This window comes from Bidens hawaiensis, unplaced genomic scaffold, assembly GCF_021521415.1.
Source record: "Bidens hawaiensis isolate Kalapana, Puna unplaced genomic scaffold, B.hawaiensis_p1.1 tig00002735_1, whole genome shotgun sequence".
In the NCBI taxonomy this organism is placed as follows: Eukaryota; Viridiplantae; Streptophyta; class Magnoliopsida; order Asterales; family Asteraceae; genus Bidens; species Bidens hawaiensis.
The window spans coordinates 2,193,315-2,212,342 of record NW_027491147.1 but is presented as its reverse complement, the minus strand read 5'-3'; the positions used below and the strand labels follow the sequence as shown (position 1 = coordinate 2,212,342).

General features: G+C 34.6%; 2 protein-coding genes across 2 annotated transcripts in view; both read right to left on the bottom strand.

Annotated features, from left to right (window-relative positions):
- Positions 1 to 169: 169 nt before the first annotated feature.
- On the bottom strand, positions 170 to 3,126 carry LOC143620950 (BES1/BZR1 homolog protein 3-like). The gene is made up of 2 exons (XM_077092512.1): positions 2,825 to 3,126; positions 170 to 1,039 (listed from the first exon to the last, which is right to left on the bottom strand). Exons 1-2 carry the CDS (start codon positions 3,038 to 3,040, stop codon positions 287 to 289), a joined length of 969 nt encoding a protein of 322 aa, XP_076948627.1. The 5' UTR covers positions 3,041 to 3,126; the 3' UTR covers positions 170 to 286.
- An 8,204-nt stretch (positions 3,127 to 11,330) lies between these two features.
- Positions 11,331 to 19,028, bottom strand: part of LOC143620949 (putative alpha,alpha-trehalose-phosphate synthase [UDP-forming] 7) — a 178,346-nt gene continuing 170,648 nt past the window's right edge. The window contains exon 4 of the transcript XR_013151425.1: positions 11,331 to 11,344. The gene's annotated coding sequence lies outside the window, so the exon portion shown is untranslated. The remainder of the gene's footprint in view (positions 11,345 to 19,028) is intronic.

Genomic DNA, 19,028 nt, shown 5'->3' with positions numbered 1-19,028 from the left:
GGTTTAACACTTTGTACCTTAACGGGCACAACCGATAATGTCTAAATTCCTGTCGACGTATCGTCGTAACCAATCGGAGTATTACAACACACGGGTTTTAACGATGGGTTTTTACGGCTGTCCTAGCGCGTTGCGCCGGGTAAACACTAGTTAATAATAATAAAGAAAATCAACTCAATACCTACTTCTATATCTAAATCTACAATTGTTTTACAACAATACCTTTGAATCAAATCAAATTTTCACTGCTTTTATCTGCAAAGGGAAAACAACCAACCCGACCCGTTTACCTAGTACCCGGATTCCCAAGGGTAAGCTCGAGATCATCCGAAACGCATTCCTCATGAATCCTCTCTCCTTCCCATGGTTTTACTAAGCCCTTCATGTTATTCCCAAAAGCAAACACAGACGAACTCACATCCGACATCGGGACGTCAGCAATTTGTTCAACGGCACCATTGAATGCGGGAGAGCATTTCCCAATTTGACCTGTGGTCCACATCCGGCCTGAAAACCCATCCTTGAATCCAAACGGGTTTGAAGCAACCAGGCTAAATGTAGGCGATGATGGCCCGTCTTGTGGGGTTTGAACACCCGATAGCCACCCGGAGTCGGGTGGAGTTTGGAACCCGGGAATATGAAGGCGTGAGCTGGGCCATACCGAGGCCGAGGCTCTGGTTTGATCATCAATGTCGGTTATTCTTGGGGTTTGGCATGTGGGTGAGCTTAGGGGCGGGGTGACCGGTGCACTTACCGAACCACCGGCTATGTAAAGATGGTGCGGGAATTTGGAAGATGATGAACTGGACGAGAGGTTTTTTAGCCACGGGATAAGAGAATTCGGGTCGGGATTATTATTATTAATATTATTATTGTTAGAGGTGTAAACTGTTGAGACAGGGCTAGGAATGGATGATGAAGTCGGGCTGAAATTGTATGAAGACGCATTCGGGCTCGGTTGGTATGATGACGAACATGGGCTCGGGCTTGCTGATGCTGATCCACCCATAGTTTCTACCCGTTGAACAGGTTTACAACCCTACAAATATTAAAACTGTTTAAAAGATAGAAGCCAGCTAGCTGAAAATGTAACAAGTAGGCATGTAAACGAACCGACCATTCAGGGAAAGTGAGCTGTTCATTAACCATTTGGCAAAAGGTTTGTTTATGTTTCTTCATTTAATAAACGAATGGACATGAACACATGTCCTGTTCGTTCCTATATGTAACTGAACTTAATTTGTTTATGTTCGTTACTTTACGTTTATTTACAAATTCATCCGTTTACGTTTATTAATATATTCATTTAAATTTTGAAGATACATTACAATTTGGTCTACTTTAATAACTTTCTAGTTATGCTCATTCAATTATGTCCGTTCGTTTTAGTTCGTGAACCTTCGTTTATACTATTAACAAACAAAACACATTCATTTTTTTTAACGAATAAACACAAACAAAAACCTGTCGCTTAGTAGTTCATGTCCAGTCGTTTGTTCAATCACAATTAAACAAACAAACACGAACATGCTCTGTTCTATTCATTCAGTTCATTACATCTATTACCACCAAAGATACAAAATAACAAGTAATAATAAAAGTGGAGAATCAAAATTAGTGTCTTTTGCATGGCATTTCTTTATAAAAGATGTAGGCCCATCTTTTTTCCAAAAGTCAACCCAACAAACACTCAAATCACCATATCTAAACATGATTCTCCACCCAAAATTCAGGAGAATCCAATAATCAAACTCCTTTAAACCCTAAATTAGATCTGTCAACTGGGCACCTATCTAAAAAACGATAAGACCTACCAATCAAAAAAGTGTGCTACGTGATTTTTTTAAATAATTGAAATTAATAGTCTAGGCTACACCATTTCTCCTTATTGGTACATTTAACTCAAAACTATCTTATAGTCATCACATATAAAATGGTTAAACGAGTGGCATTCATATTTGATACTTGTTTAAATCCGTTGTTTCTAACCTGTTAAACACGATAAAACCCGAACTGACGGCCCTATCCTAATAACAAAAACATATTAATAACTTCAATGAATAAGCTTATGTGAAACTGACAACTCATAATTCTATCAGGTATAATCAATGAAGGTGAAGCTCACAGAACAGAATCTAAATTCGTACTGTATTTCAATCTCTGAAAAAGTGGAATTATTGTCTTAATTAGAGGAGACTGAGTAAATTAAAATAATATAAAAATAGTTGTGTTCCGTGCGCCTTCACATGGAAACAGATCAGCAAACGAGATGCTGCTGGTGCTAACATGCGCCAAATGCTCACCGTGCACGTTAGCTTGTCGGTGATAACGACAAATCTCCAGATCCGGTTCACGTAAATAGCGTTCATACACACGGATCGAATCGTTTCTCTCTCATCCTACTGCTAACGTAAGCCCTAGCTCATCACGGTTCATGTTTTCTAACTTACGCCGTATTCGATACTCCAATTGACTTCGAATTGAAAACATAAATCAGAAACTAGATCCAATGCTAACGTGCGAACATGATCTAAATAGATAAATTACAATTCAAAAATTCTAATCGAGTAATTCGTCACCGGTTTTGCTAACATGCGCACACAACCTGTATCGGAAATTAACAAATCTAATCGCGTAAAATCTCTAATTGATCGATCAAATCAATCGTGAACGGTTTCGCTAACGTGCGCGAAAAACCTGAATCGAAAATTCACAAATCTAATAGCGTAATCCGATCGATCGTTAAACGGTTATGCTAACGTGCGCACCATAACATCACAATCGAAGAAACTGAATTTGATCTTGAAGCTGAAATTGAATTTACCTTACGATAAGTAGTACCGTCTTCTTCAACGATCCATCCAGCTTCATTACACAGTGCCTTCAGCACCTCGTTGTTGTCACAGTGCTTTGGAAGCTTGTAGTTGCCGTAAACCCTAAGTCCGGCGAATATCTTAGCGGCAATCGCCCGTCGCCGTCGCTCTCTCCGCTTATTATTCTCTCTCTCCTTCCACGTCGGCAGTCTCGTACCTGACGTCATCTGCCGTTGACCGGAGGTATGAATATGAAATGAACAGAGTTGCCGGCAGGCGAGGGTTACGGTGGAGAGTGGGTGGCGTTGATTATTGTGATGAGGTGAATTGAAGACTTTATAGTTTATAAGTTTATAGATTAAAAGATGGTGAATAATTGACCTTCAAAGAGGGGTGAAATTACGAAAAGGCCATTGAATGGTTCAAAGGGAATCGTGGGAAATGGGTCCGCGCACGTGGAACGTGTTTAGTCTTTTCAAACAAACAAGTCAGTCTTTCTTTCTTTCTTTCTTTCTTTCGTGGGGTGGGGTTAAACGACGTCGTCGTACTACTGGCTTCGTGTTGTTCACTTATTCGGTTCCTACAACATCCGTACTTCTATTTATTTAGCATCGATTGTACGCATGTTGGATGGGCTATGTGTCCAACGGCCTGGCGAGGTCAGTTCCACCGTGGTGATCATGAAGAGCCGACCCTTATACTTGAGGCGACGGTGTCACAGGATCTTTGGTTTTGGCATGCTTTTTTTGGTGTTGCTGGGTCAAATAACGATCTTAATGTTATTGATCAGTCAAATTTGATCAACGACCTTATCGACGGGGTTGAACCACCTCAATCTTTTGTTGCAAATGGAGAACTCTTCAAGTACGAGTACTATCTGGTCGATGGTATTTACAACGAATGGGCTTTGTTAGTTCAAGCTTTTACAGATCCAATCGCCGACAAACGGAAGTATTTTACGAAGAAGCAAGAGTCTGCTAGAAAAGATATTGAAAGAGCTTTTAGAGCTATAAAAAAACAATATTATGTTCTGGCGAACCCGATACGTTATTGGACTCGGGAGAGGATAACGGACGTCGTCTACACGTGTCTGATCCTACACAACATGACGTTAGAAGACGAGGGCAAAGCTATCTGCCAAAACTACCAAGGTGACATTCCGCCACAACCGTCCACAATCAGTGATCAACAAAAACTTCACAACATAGCAAATATCAAGAGCCGTGAGATACACGGGGAGCTTCGACATGAGTTGGTTGAACATTTGTGGGAGAGGCGACCCGATGATCTTGTATTAGATTAGTGTTATTATTAAGTATTATTGTTTGTTTAATTTTTAGTATGTTTTTTTTGTAATTTGAATTTTAAAAAAAATGTGTGTTTTTTTTAATAATTTATGAGTTTTTTTAATAATACGTTTTTTGAATATATTTATAAAAAAATAAAAAAAAAATCCGCTGGAGCCCCTGCTCGCGGCCTCCACACCAGGGCCAGGGGCTCCAGCGGGGGCTCCAACACCCATCTTATCCAGTTTCTCTCTCTGCCACACGTCACAATATTATTGGCTGGAGCCCCCACTCGCGCCCCTGTTAGAGCCCCCCACACCCCTCAGCCTAATAAAGAGCTAAGCCAGGGCTAGCTCGAACTTTACTTTAAGCTAACTCAGGGCTATTACTGAAAATTGTAAAAGAAAATTGGTTGTAAGAGGGGAAATTTTGGACCCTAAGTAAAAGTGTTTTTTATTTTGTTTAAACAATTAGAATTTTAAATAGACGTATTTAATTATAATTTTAGTATTGCAAAAAAAAATGTATAAAAGTAGACTTGCATGGGTTAATTAATTAGTTTAAATATCATAATACCTATTCCTTTTTAACAAGAATATATATTAATTTAAAATTAAAAAATCCAGGCCTAACATGTGTTAGGTGTCAAGTCGGGGTCTGTCGGCCACCCTGCCATCCTTGAGAGCCGGCCCGAAGCTATCTCGGCTAGTAATTTCATAACTGTAATATAGACTATATAAAAGCTATGAAGTATTGACACAAGGTTGATGTTGTAAGGTCACAAAATTAAATGTGATCAAGTTGATGTTATAGGACCACAATATTGTAGAACCTCTAAGTTGAGTCTCGTAAACATTGAATGTGACTTATTAGTTCTACATTGAGTGTGATATTGTGATTAGTTGATTAAATTGGATTGTCTACATTGTAATGATGGCGCAAATATGTTAAACAAGTTTAAGCATGATGTGTTTGAAAAACGTTTAGTTGATATTGATGTAGTTGTGTTGGAAGGATGCTTAAAGAAGAGATGACTTAAGGGATACATTAGTGGTGTATCATATGCCCCATTGGTGCACTCTAAGTTGGGTTTGTGAGGTCGTGAATACACAATGTCCAAGTTTTGGGAGCAGCGTATCCAACGTTACTTTGTGTATAGACGTCGATGTGTATTTTTCATGTTGGTTGGCCTGGTGTCATGAACACTTAGTTAATGTGTAATCTCACTTGGCTTTTTACTATTATTTTTAGCATATGCATTCTAGTAAAAGCAACAATCAAACGGTGGCTAAAGACCAAATTTCGATATTGGATTGACAACCGCATTTACTTATTTAAACCAATTGCAATAAACATGGTTTGTTTTATCCGTGTCATATCTTAGAACATTCACGAAATGACTCAAACGTACAAGATGTTTTGAAAAGTCTTTAATACTAAACAAAATTTAAAATTGATATCACTAACCTCATGACAACTTTTATAAAAAGAAACTTTTAAGACTAAATTTTTATATAAGTTATAACAGTACTTATCCTGTAGTATATTTTTTTCATAGTTTCAATATGTGGTTCTTAGATGTTAGATGGTTATCACTTGATAACAGGATTTAACCTCAACTGTTTTATGGATCAAATTTCTATTTCTGCTACATGGATATAATAGCCAAAAGACTAAGATTGTCTAAAAAATCAAAATGCATAATTTTACATATATGCAATTAACTCCAATACTCCACAAAACAAATAGTACCATTGATGCAGATCTGGATCCCGACTCGGGCCCGATTCAAGACCCGTTGGAACTTGGAAGAAGATTAGTCTAGCTCATTTTACCCGATTACCAATTTTATCTATTTGTTTGAAATTCAAGGTTGATTGTTTCCTAAGTTTGAGGACTTGTTGGTTTTATCTCTTTTGTGTTTTGGTTTTGTTTAAAAGACTTACTCGGGCTACATTTGGTTATTTTTTGATTATTAAAGTTTATCACTTTGGGTTCTCTCCAAAGCATATTACCTTCGCCGGTTTCAAACATTGTCTTTAATATCAAATCCACGAATAGGCAATTAAAAACCATATACCATTTCTCCATGTTATTCCTTAAAATCCGTATCGCCGATGAAATAATTTAAAAGAGAATCACTAAACCAAAAAGTTTTAAAAATCATCAAAAGTTCTATATTATAAATCTAATATTATTTCAAGAACTCATGAGATGTTTAGAAGTATGGACGAAGCAAGAAAAATGAGATGAAATTATAGTATAAAAGAATATCTTTGTTTCATTATTTTCCAATAAACTGAGTTGTCATTCTACTTGTCTTTAAGAAAAACTTGTATAACTACGTAAGATGAGTTATAACTTCAGCATAAAATTCTATGGAAACTTGGCACAAAATGTGACTTGTAAGTTGTAAGAATAATGTCTAATAAGCGATATAAATATAAAAAATTAGAAAATGATACCAGAAACTTAAGAGACGTCTAAATAAACCTTTGTTAAATATACAGATGTAATAAATTAAAAAAAGAAAAGTACAAGTGCATGCCACTTGTGAAAAATCTTGATCACACAATCCACAATTTTTTAAAAAAGCTCAAAAACATTTTTATATTGATAAACATGGGTTTTAAATTATTTGAATAAACACGTAGAGCACAATCGAACCACACCCTGACCTCTCATGGTGACCGCTCAATTTCATGTCTATAAAAGAACACGTGCGATGCGGCGGGTGTTTATACGCGAACCCTATTAATCACGTAACAATTATGAGTGTTCATGGTTCGGTTTAAAACCTTGAACCGGTCATCAGTTTGGTTTCACCGCTGAGTTTTTTACTTTCAGTCGGTTGTTTTTTACTTCCTTTATCATTTCAAGTATCATATTTTGACTTAGTTGGAATTGATAGATACGGTTAAATTAATTTTCATTTTAAACAAATTTTATTATCAAAGCTTAATTTATTAAACCAAACCAAACCAGAACCGGACCGTTAATAACAGTTTGGTTTCAATTTACAATGGTTTAGTTTTGGTTTTGGATGACAAAATATGGGTACTAACGGTTGGACTCACAAGCTTATAACTTAAAAACAATCAAAATCGGCATTGAACATCCCTACGTAACATATTAACTTTTTTAATGGAAAAATTTATAACAATATTATACTCAAATTAAGGAGAATAAAATACTCGTTTTTATGGTGCAATATTTTTACAAAAATATTAGCGTATGAAAAACTTATTGTCGTTTAAAAATCGTGGGTGAGAAGTTGGTTTAAAATTGAAACTAAAAAAAGAATATGGTTAAAGATGAGGGGGAAAACTTGTAAGTTGAGTGATTTGTGTTTAAAAGACCAGTATACCTCTAATTACATATGTACTTTATGTATTAACACTTGTAAAACTCTTAAAATCAAGTGTCTTAATTTGCCCTTGTTTGATGTATTATATATAGTATAGATATGTCTTAAAAGTCATTGTTAAAATACAACATTAAAAGTGGATAATTTAAGTTACTTTTTGCTATTTTCTATTTTTTAGAACGGCGACTTTGTTGTATTTGGACTCTCATATTTTATACATTTTGGGAGATCGGATGCCTCACTCTAACCAGATTATGTTGTCTTAATCGGACTTACGTTGGCTTCAGAGTTTGGCTTGGGCGTTCCCTCGGGAAACCATGCCGCCGACTGCCACTTGACAGTCGTTGATAGCAGAACTCTCTAGCGTAACATAAGGTGAGACGAAAACCTGGGTGAACTCGGAATCCGAACTAACAACCTTATACAAGGTCTAGTTTAAATCTTTCATTGTCAATATTCATCAAAAATGATCTAAGTAAAGATTAAACTTGGGTCTTCACTACAAAAATCAAAACCTTTCTACCCATTAGACTACAAGTGGAGAGTTGATATCTTAAGTTAATAACTTAACTGATTACAACCTTAACTGAACCACACCTAAACTTTTTGGATTTATTTCCTCAAAAAGCAACCGAATTGTTGGAACTAGAATGTCAAACGTGGACATCTTTTCATACGTGAGAAAATGAAGTTTGGCGCCGATCTAATCCTTTTATCTGTCTAGGGACCGATTAATGTGAGAATTAAGGAGTAGATTTGGGACCAAGAGCTTAATTTCCATTTGCTATTTTAAATACAATTTTCTTTTATTCTCTTTACTTAAAATATAATTTTTCTTCTTAAAAACGAATAAATAGATTATATTTGATGCCACTGGTTTTATAGTAAAACTTATAGTGAAATCTAGATAAAAAAAAAATTAACATATTATAGAGACTGAGGTGAGTTAACATATAATAATCGTTTTGTATACACTAGGCGCGTGCATCACCTCAAGGTTAAAAAACAAATATGCCCAAATCAAATTCCAAAACCTAAAACGTTCAATATTAAAACCTAATACTTTCAAGGTTAAAACCTGAAACGTTCAAGTTTAAAAAACCTAATACCTTCAAAGTTAAAACCAATAATTCTCAAGTCCAAAATTGATTTGATTAAAGATCAAGATGTATTTGTTTGAATGAATTGATGATTAATTGGATATTGATTGATAACTTCGATATCATGTAATGTGATTTCATGATCAGTTTCAAAAGGTTAACATGTTGCTACAATTCTGATGATTGAGGCATAAATCAATCATCACAGAAACAAAAATTGACATGGAAACAGATCGATTACATGAAGAATTTGTTCAAAGTTTAAACAATGATAATAAATTTCAAACCTAGATGAGGAGACGAAGAAGTTTTCTCACATTTAGGGCCCGCGTGTTTTTTTTTTGACATTGAAGGGTGTTGGTAGTCGTGTACGTAAGGTAGGATAACAAAATATCGTATTGTATTATTACCTATAGGAATTATGTAAAGCAAACATTTTTTATTTCTAAATAAGCTACACGATAATAAAAAAATGTTTTTAATAACAAAACAAAATAATAATAACATTTTCAAGATTGGCACCAATAGGGGTGTTATTAGGAATGTTTTGGGACCTAAGTAATAGTATCACACCTTTTCCGCTTTTAGTGTTTCACATAATATATACTAGGGGAAGGTTTATGTACATTTTAATATTAACATGAGAACGTAGGAAATAATACCAATTTATAGAAAAATAAAAACATAAGAAACAATACCAACTACAATACCAATCTACATAAACAATGATTTATAATAACAAAGAAAAGAACCTAAAAATTACAACCAAATAATCAAAATCAAGACAAAATAATAACAACAAATACCAACAAATACTTATAACAGCAAAAGAAAACATCTAATAATAACAACAAAATATAAATCAACAAATACTTATAACGTCTCATAATCGAAAATTAGCAAATACGAACAAAAAATAACAACAAACACCTATAAAAATGAACCTAACAATAACAGCAAATTGGTTCTCACCGTTTTCATGTTAAGAGTAAAATGTATTTGATCCTGTTTCATATATACTATTTACTTTTCGGTGATGTTTTATAAAAGCTACAATATAATTTCTTATGGAGTTTGTTATTTATGTATTATTTGATAAAAGTATCATTGTTATGGTTTGGCTAGTTTGAATACAATTTACGGATTGAAACGTAAATTGAACTGGTTCATTTCTAGCATGGACAAACCAAACAAATTAACTATGTTTGGATGGTTTGGATGTCCATCATTTTTTTTAACATCATCATCATTATCGTACTCAGTATATACCACCAATAACAAAGCTATGGTAGAGTCTGAGAAGGGTAAGATGTAGACAGCCTTACCTCTACCCCATAGGGATAGAGAGGCTGCTTCCGGTGAGACCCCCGGCTCGATAGTAGTTTTGCATCAAGCCTCAGACATAAGGCACATGATACTCAATCATCGGGACACCGGCTGATCGGTGCATGTACCATTGTCTTTCGGCTATCAACGCCACCACATGATGCCTGATAAACCTTCCCCCACTTTTAACGTTATTTTCACGAGATTAGTAAAATAACGTCAAAATTAGTGCAATTTCACTTTTGCCCACCCGAGGGTTTACACATATATACATTATGTGTGCACCACAAGCAGGACGCTCAGCTTTTTCAACATCCCTAATTTAAATCAAGTTAAATATATCGTAATGTAGCTTTGATCACAACATCATAGTTTAAACTTTATAAAATAAAATAACCAAAATCCACTTATGAAGAAAAGAACTAAATAATGTTGCAAGATCAAAAACATGTTATATTAAATGCAACATCATTTGTGATAATATAAATTTATATTAGTTAAAAGATGTATAAAACTAATCACGTCACATCATTGTATTAAAAAAATAACAATGTATTCAATTTGTATATTATATAAGATTTAGTAAAATATCATCAAAAAGGATAAAACAATATTAAAAGGAGAAAAGATCCTCCCAAAACTTGTGGGGACTTTAATTGAATGGTCCTTTACAAGTAAAAAAGATGGAAAAACGCGGCTTCACCATTCACCGGAGTGAACACGGGTCATGAATATATATGTGTAATACGTACCCATTTTTTATGCCTCAATTACATTTATTACCCTCTTAGTTTGAAAAACTTATAAAGTAAGAAACGTTCTCTCATTTTGTTTTCTTTTCACAATTTTTATAGTAAAATATCAAATATCATGTTCTGCTAAAAGTTGGGAGTCTTTGTAGTTTATTCTTAAGTCTTTTATGTAGACAAAATAAATGTGGGTGGATAATATGATACAAATAATGTCAATTTTTAAGGAGTGATCCAACGTTAAATACTTGATTTCTCTCTAGCAATGGTATTATGTTTGAATGTTGTTTCATCGGTTTCTTACCATAATCTCTTGAAGATATGATCCGCAATACAATCTGCAGTTTATCTTATCTATTTAGTTGGTTAGCAGTGCGTTGGTGGGATTTCGAGAAATTTTCGGAATAGTTTTTTATGGTTACGAATTAAGTCATGCATGAGTAAAAAAACATATTTTATCTTTCCTGTTGCAGAATATTGTTATTGCCTTCGGGCTATGTAACATATGAGAATTATACTTCGTATCAAGTTAACCTGGATTTTGGATTATTTTTTTATGCAACCGTGCTATGTAAGTTAAACATCGTGAGTGTACAAAGTTTAACATGAGCTTATTACATACACTCAATACATATATTAAAGAAGAGTGTATTTTTTTTTTGTTAAATTATGAAGATAGAATATAAAAGCTCCAATGTAAATGCTCTAACAAACACTCACCGACACATATTTTAGTATTTCTGTAATTAAAGTGTTGTAATGTAACATCCCGAAATTTCCAAGAATAATATTAATGTATTATTCGTTAACGATGCAAAAGTTTATTAGAATTGGTAGAGAAATGATGACATAATAATAAGATGGTTCAAGTAGGCTAAGGGGGTGTTTGTTTTTCCTTCAAACATCTTCAAGGGAGCTAATGTCTGCAGGCGCGCAGACATTACCCTTGAAGACTGTTTGTTTTTTTTTATTATATCAGATTTGAAATTAGCTTCTTTCATCATAAAAGAGAAGCAATGAAACCCTGGCTTAAAACATCTTCACAAAAAAACCCTACTCTTCTCCTCTTGCAGCCACCCTCTCATCCACTCCTCCCACCACTCAGCCCTTCCTTTTCACCCATCTCCTCCACCACTCTTTCCCCCCATGTCGTCATCCTCTACTCCCGCAGCCACTTTTCGCACAGACCAACCTCGTCCGACAAGTTTTCCGGCCAGTTCTTAGGTTCTCTCACCATCCGACGACCTCCCTATTCTCCTCCGACTAGGTACTTCTTTTTGCTTCTTGATTTAGCTTCTTTTTTGTTTCTTGTTTGTGAGCCCTAATTTGTTAGACCTAATTTTGCTTCTTGATACATACAAAATATTGGTGTAAAAGTAGATGTTAGTTTCCATTAATGTTGGATTTGTTGGATTAATGCACCAGGACACATTTTCAAGTTCAGAAATTTTGTTTGTTTGTTTTTTTTTTGCTATTAAGCTTTTTTTAATGTATAAATACAAAAGAAACTTGGTATTGACAAATCACATTTCGAATCAGAAAACTCAAATTCTAATGTGTGATTTGAATATGGTGGCTATATGTGTTATGAACTGATTATGCTTATTTTTCAATACTTGATGTTTATACTTTCTTGAATGTTGAACACAAAGTAGATGTTATTGATCATGTTAAATATATTATGCGATTCTTGTTTGTCTTGTATGTTATGTGTTATTTAATTCTAGATGGAAACTAATGATGGTCGACAACAATGGACGGATGAGGCTATTAAATGCTTATTAGAAACATGTCTTGAAGAAATAGGGAGGATAGGTAGAAATGGACAAAGCTTGCGCAGGGAATCTTGGGTTATAGTAGGGAAGAAACTCAAGGAACAATTTCACATGGATTTGACTCAAAAGCAAATTAGAAATGCTTTTGATACTATGAAATCAAAATATGTAGGATGGTGTAATTTAAGAAACAAGACTGGAAATCTATACAACCCAGAAACAAATATGTTCACTTTAACGTCTCAGGAATGGGAAGATTTTAAGAAGGTGTGTATTTGTTTAGGTTTTCAGTATTATGTCATACGTTAAAATGAAAAGTATTTATTATAGTCCATATTTGATGCAGGGTCACCCGAGGGCAATGTCATTAAAAACACGGCCATTGCCTCATCTTGACCTTCACATAGCTGTGTTTGAAGGGCTTAGTGCTACAGGTGGTAATCAATGGACATCTACTCAAACATCTGGTGTTTCATCATCCCTACATATCCAAACACTTCAGATACAAGATGGTAGCTTTCATAATCTAGAAGATGATAATGGAAACTCTCATGAACAAAGTTTTCAAAATGGTGACGAAGTTCCTACCAATAATAAGGCTCATAAATCTAATGATAATGAAGCTAGGCCCAACAAAAAGGCTAAACCATCTAAGACCACCATTACTCTAGATGATTTGGCTGAAGATATGCAACACACACTCAAGCATATGATGAAAAACATGGAAGGACCATCAACTGACGAATGCTATGAGAAGTTGAAATTAGTTGGGTTAAAGCCTATAGATCCCTTGTTTTTGGCAGCATTTAACATTTTTGGTCAGTCTATATAAATGAGACAAGCATAGATGACATTGCCATCGGATCCTGAGGTGTTAAAAGGGTGGATTAAGATGACCGGGATGACATTCGGGATGTTCAAGTAGGGAGGGATGTCGGTATTTGTTTTTTGGTGTGATTCATGTTATGTGATTCGTATTCATATTATGTGAACCGTAATTTGCTTTGTCTTTTGAACAATTATGTAATTTGACATTGTTATGTGTGTTGTATTGTATTGGTAGTTTTTGGACAGCAATATTGTGCAGTTTTTTGACATTAATTGAACTTGTTTTGCTGTATTTTTGAGCATTTTTTGACAGCAAATTGAAGTAGTTATGTGCAGATTTTTTTGACACAAATAGAAGTTGTTTAGCTGCTGTTTTAGCAGTTTTTTTGAAAGCAAATTAAAGCTGTTATGTGCAGATTTTTTAACACAAATTGAGGCTGTTTAGCTGCTGTTTTTGGCAGTTTCTTGACAGGAAACTGAAGCTGTTTTGTGCAGATTTTTGACACAAATTGAGGCTGTTTTGTTGCAGTTTTGTTTATAACAAATTGAAGTTGTTTTGCTACAATTTTAACACAAATAGAAAGCTATTCTTGTGCAATTTTTTGACAGTTATTTTGCTTGTTTTTGACAGATTTATCATGGATTATAATCAAAAGTTATTGCTCCTTATTGTGGTGTTCTTATATCTTTGATACTTTTGGCCGAGAAATCCCAAAAGAAAAAGAGATAACACTTCGGTTATGTCCGGACACCATTTTACTTTAGAGTTGTTGCAAGGGAATGATACACAATGCATTGAACTCCTACGTATGTCACGTGATTCATTTGTTCGACTTTGCACACATTTTAGAGTAAAAGGTTGGTTAAAAGATAGCAAACACATCTCCCTTGAAGAAAAAACGGCTATGTTTTTGATGATGCTTGGTCACAATCAACGTTTTTCAATTATTAAGCGTAGATTTCAACACTCGAAACAAATAATTCATAAGTATTTTCATGAAGTATTGGCAACAATGATGGAATTTGCTAAAGCGGTTATAGTACCAACATCTTTTAATCCTAATCCAGATATTCCAGGGCGTAATAAGAGATTACGACGAGTTTTTAAGGTACGTTATACAAGTTCTGTTGTGATTTCTTTCCATGTATATTATTAACAATTAAATTCTATATAGGGAGTGGTTGGTGCACTTGATGGAACTTTGATACATGCTATTGTCCCTGTTCATAAACAACATTTGTATAGAGGAAGAGGAAAAGGCGAGTGTTATCAAAATGTTTTGGCCATATGTGATTTTAACATGGTATTTACTTTTCTCGTGGCCGGATGGGAAGGAGTAGACATGATTCTAGAATATTGTCTGAATCTTTAATAAATGCTAATGCACCATTTCCACTTCCTCCTCCGGGTATATATTTACGATCTCAACTTTGTTATTTACATTACATATATAGTTTTAAGATGATGCGAGTATTGTCTATTTTAGATAAATATTATCTATGTGATGTTGCGTATGCACACACTCGTGGATTTATGGCACCGTATCGAAATATGAGGTATTGGCTTGGAGATTTTCGCCGAAATACTGCATTGACCGACAAAGAAAAATTCAACCACGCACATGGAAAACTTAGAAATGTTATTGAACGTTATTATGGAGTATTAAAGGCGCGTTTTCCAATATTAAAAAAATGGCCCCCTTCTCATTGCTTACACAACGAAATGTTACGATTGCATGTTTTACGCTTCACAATTTTATACGGAAAGAGGGCTTAAGTGATGACCTTTTTTATGAATATGATCAGCCAAATGTACACCTTCAAGATGGAGAGGAACTTGCACAAGATGGTGGTGAAGAAGAAGTAGCTCGACATGGAAGTGCAGCGGACCGTGAATTCATGAGTCAACTTCGAGATAAGATAACACAAGAATTAATGCAAAACAATGTACTTTGAGTTTATTTCACTATGTTTTGTGTTTTTAAACTTGGTTTTATTATTATATTTTTTATATATTTTGAATGTTAAATGACTTCTTTCCAGTGAGATAAGTTTGGCAGTTACATATTTTCAATATATGCAGACAGTGTCAACTTATAAAAACAAACAGTCTTATATTTTTAGCTTGCAGAGCTTCAGACCACATCTTCAGTTGCAGACATGAAAACAGATGAAATCAGCTTGCAGACAATTTATGTCTGCAAAAACAAACAGCACCTAAGTAGATGGAATTAATTATGGACCAAAAAGGAAAGATGAGCCTTAGACCCATGGGCTTAAGGGAGTATAAATACCCCTTAAACCCTAATTCGTTCCATTATTATCTATCACTACATCATAACCTACACCTTGAGAAACACACACACACCATCCTTTAACCCGAGCCTAGATTCAAAGTTGAAAACCCGAGCTTGTTGGTACTAGATCGTCGTGTCAAACCTAAACAAGATCAAGACCAGCTCGTGTTCGTTGAATGACTCGTTTAAGGTACGTTTATATTTAGAAATCATTCATATAGGTTCGGTTTGGTTTGGGAAATCATAGATCTGTGTTAGTACGGTAAAAACGAATCCAACAAAGCTAAACTTACTGAAATCTATTACAGTTTGATAGGTTAATTGTTGGAATGAAAAACCCGTAGGTATATACATAAATCGCACCCTGTAAACCTGATGTTTTGAAAGATTGAATGGTTAGGGTTTGTATGCGCTGCTTAGACGATTCCAATGATACCTAAATCATGATTTTTGGTTAAGAAATGAAGGTTTAATCGCAGATCTAATATAGTTTGACTGTTGGGTGTTCTTGACGATTTTGACTTTGACCCTAAGTCAAAGTCTGGATAAGAACAGAGATGATTCGTTATGATTGACCAATTCGTTACGCGTTCATAATGAATGGGACCCAATTCGTAAGACTTGATAACGAATGAACTCTTAAGTTCGTTATCTATCCATTCGTTAGATAAGATAACGAATCTTGTAATTCGTTATATGCTCATTCGCTATGCTAAGGTAACGAATCAGATGATGTTCAGAAAACGAATTAGCATAACGAATCAAGTAACGAATCAGGTGATTCGTTACTTGCCAATTCGTTATGTGGGGATAACAAACCAGACGGCGAATCAAGTTATGATGAGATAACGAACCAGAATAGCGAATTAGACCACGAATCAGGCTTAATTCGCTATAAAGATTTAGTTAGCGAATTAAATAATAATTTAATTTTCTAATGGAAAATGTGTTAAGATAGTTAATGTAAATAAAATTTTTCCAAGCTTACCTGGCAGCTCGACCCCAGCCAGGGGCTCCGCCCCTTGGACCCTGCTAGGGGCTGCCGCCCCTAGAACCCCGCTGTCAGGGGCGCTGCCCCCGAACCCCCGTTCGTTGAGGGTTATAATTAGACCAGGAACGCGTTATGGGTAGTGATAGTTAATTGATACGCATAATTGTTATACAGCTAGCCGTGCACAGTCAAGAAAGGAGTAACCATTAACGGAAGAAGTAACCGAGTTCAGGTGAGTTTCTAGCCCCATTTCCTTGTTATGTTTTCGGGGCTGTGTGCATACTCGATGTGACAGTTAATACACTTAACTTAAATGGTAAGTGTATGTCATGTATGATATATGTGATAGATACGATTGATTGCTTGTCGGTATGTGAACGATCTTCGGATATTGCATGTACCGTTAGGTTATAAATAAAGATATGGATATTGTGTGTAATGCAGGGATGATTACTTGACTATACGTGAACGATCTTCGGATATTGCATGTATTGCCAAGAATAGCGGTGATTGTCTCCTTATATGGATATTAAATGATAACTTATATATAGAGTTCCTTCTATGGATAATATATAGAGTGTTCCTTAAATGGAAAGCATAGTGTTCTTTTAATGGAAAGCCCCGTGTTCCTTTAATGGAAAACCCAGTGTTCATTTGATAGAAAGCATAGTGTTCCTTTAATGGAAAACATAGTGTTCCTTCTTTGGAAGTATATAAGATGTTCCTTCTATGGAGAATATAGATAGTAGGGTAATAGCAATAGTTCTTTTAATAGATATTATGTGACGTCCTCTTATGAATATTTATACAAGGTTAAGATATGTATGTATGTAAGATATGTGTATTGTGACATTCGTCAATTTCGGGTCTCGTTTGTATTCGTTTATCATGTAAACCGATCCATTTTGTAAACCAAAGCTTATGATATAATCAAAATGATGGATTTTATGTTACAATATTGTTTTACACTTGTTGGGTCTTGAAAACATTCTTTTGGTACTTAAAACTCCTTAAAATGACTTAAACCAAACTTTGGGGACTATTATTGCCATTTACCAAAAACTTGTTTGACCATTTTAACCATCACATGCATCTTTACCCTATTTGTATGAACCATACTCTTACCATTATAAAAGCAAGGCTCCATACACCATTTTGGTTGTTCATCTTCTCCAAAATCTCTCTCAAATCCAAGTATTCATCTTCAACATTTTGTTATTTTGATTTCTTAAGGTCAACTAACTATAGTATTTCATTTTAACTTGTTCATCTAATATTACTAACACTTGAATATGGTGGTACAACATATATATAATACACACCCCTTGTTTCCTTTATTTGTTACTTCACCGACTCCGGTTGGTTAAGTTTCGAATGTCATAAGGCAAGGGTTCATGGAGGACTTCGTGTTCTTGATATATATATACACACACATAACTTATTATACATATCACTTATGACTAACTTCTAACCCTTTTAGTTTGTTCATCTTATTTACAAGTTCCATGGTGTGGGTTTGTATAAGACTAACCTCGGTTTAACCGAAACTAGTCCAAACCAGAAACCGAACTTTTGTTTACTAGTTTTGTTAAAATGGTTGTTTAAACATGTTTATTGCTAGATTTGAGTTTCAAAAATCATTTTTACAAGTTCTTTGATATTAAGCATATGGAATCCATCAATGAACTCGTTGGGAGATGGAAACCGAACTAAACCGAAACTTTTGTTTAAAAGACTTGTAATTAACTTTTTAGTTGTAAAATTTAAGTTTTCTTCATTTATAAACCAATATACAAGTTCTATGATATTTGGGCATGTAGAAACCATCTATGAACTATTTTTGAGATGGAGACCGAACCAAATCGAACTATACTGACTTTTACTCGCTTAAGACACACAAGTGTGTTTTTAGCTATCAAGACTTGTATATTTCTTTAAAAATAGTTTACAAACTGATTTTAATTATTTTCTGAAGTACTTGGAATTGTTGGATCCAACTTGATCTTATCACATAGTTTGGACCGATAAAACCGAACACTCGCTTAACGTGCGTTGTTAGTTCTAAACAATAGATCTACATACTTGGTTAAGTGTTAGTATATTTTAATGAGTTATCTCATAACAATTAATATGTTGGAAAGTTGACTTTGGGTTTGACCATTTTTCAAGACCCGAATCGACAACCCGAACACTCGTTAAAAACCCGTTTTAGTATCTTTGTCCCAAAGGAACTTGCATTTTAGCATTTTTCCCACCTTATTACTTAACATTGGTTAAGTAAATATTAAGGTTAGATACTTTAACCTGGTTTCGAGCAAACTTGCATTTTTAAAGGATTGTTATTATAAATTCTTAAACAGTTACATTTTAAACATTGAACTTTAATTGTTTACTTTTTGCAACAATTATTTTATTTAAAGATCTTCAAGACAATCATTCTAAATCCAAGATTTTATTGTTATTTAGGCCTTGATCGTTAAATTTCATCCATCCGGT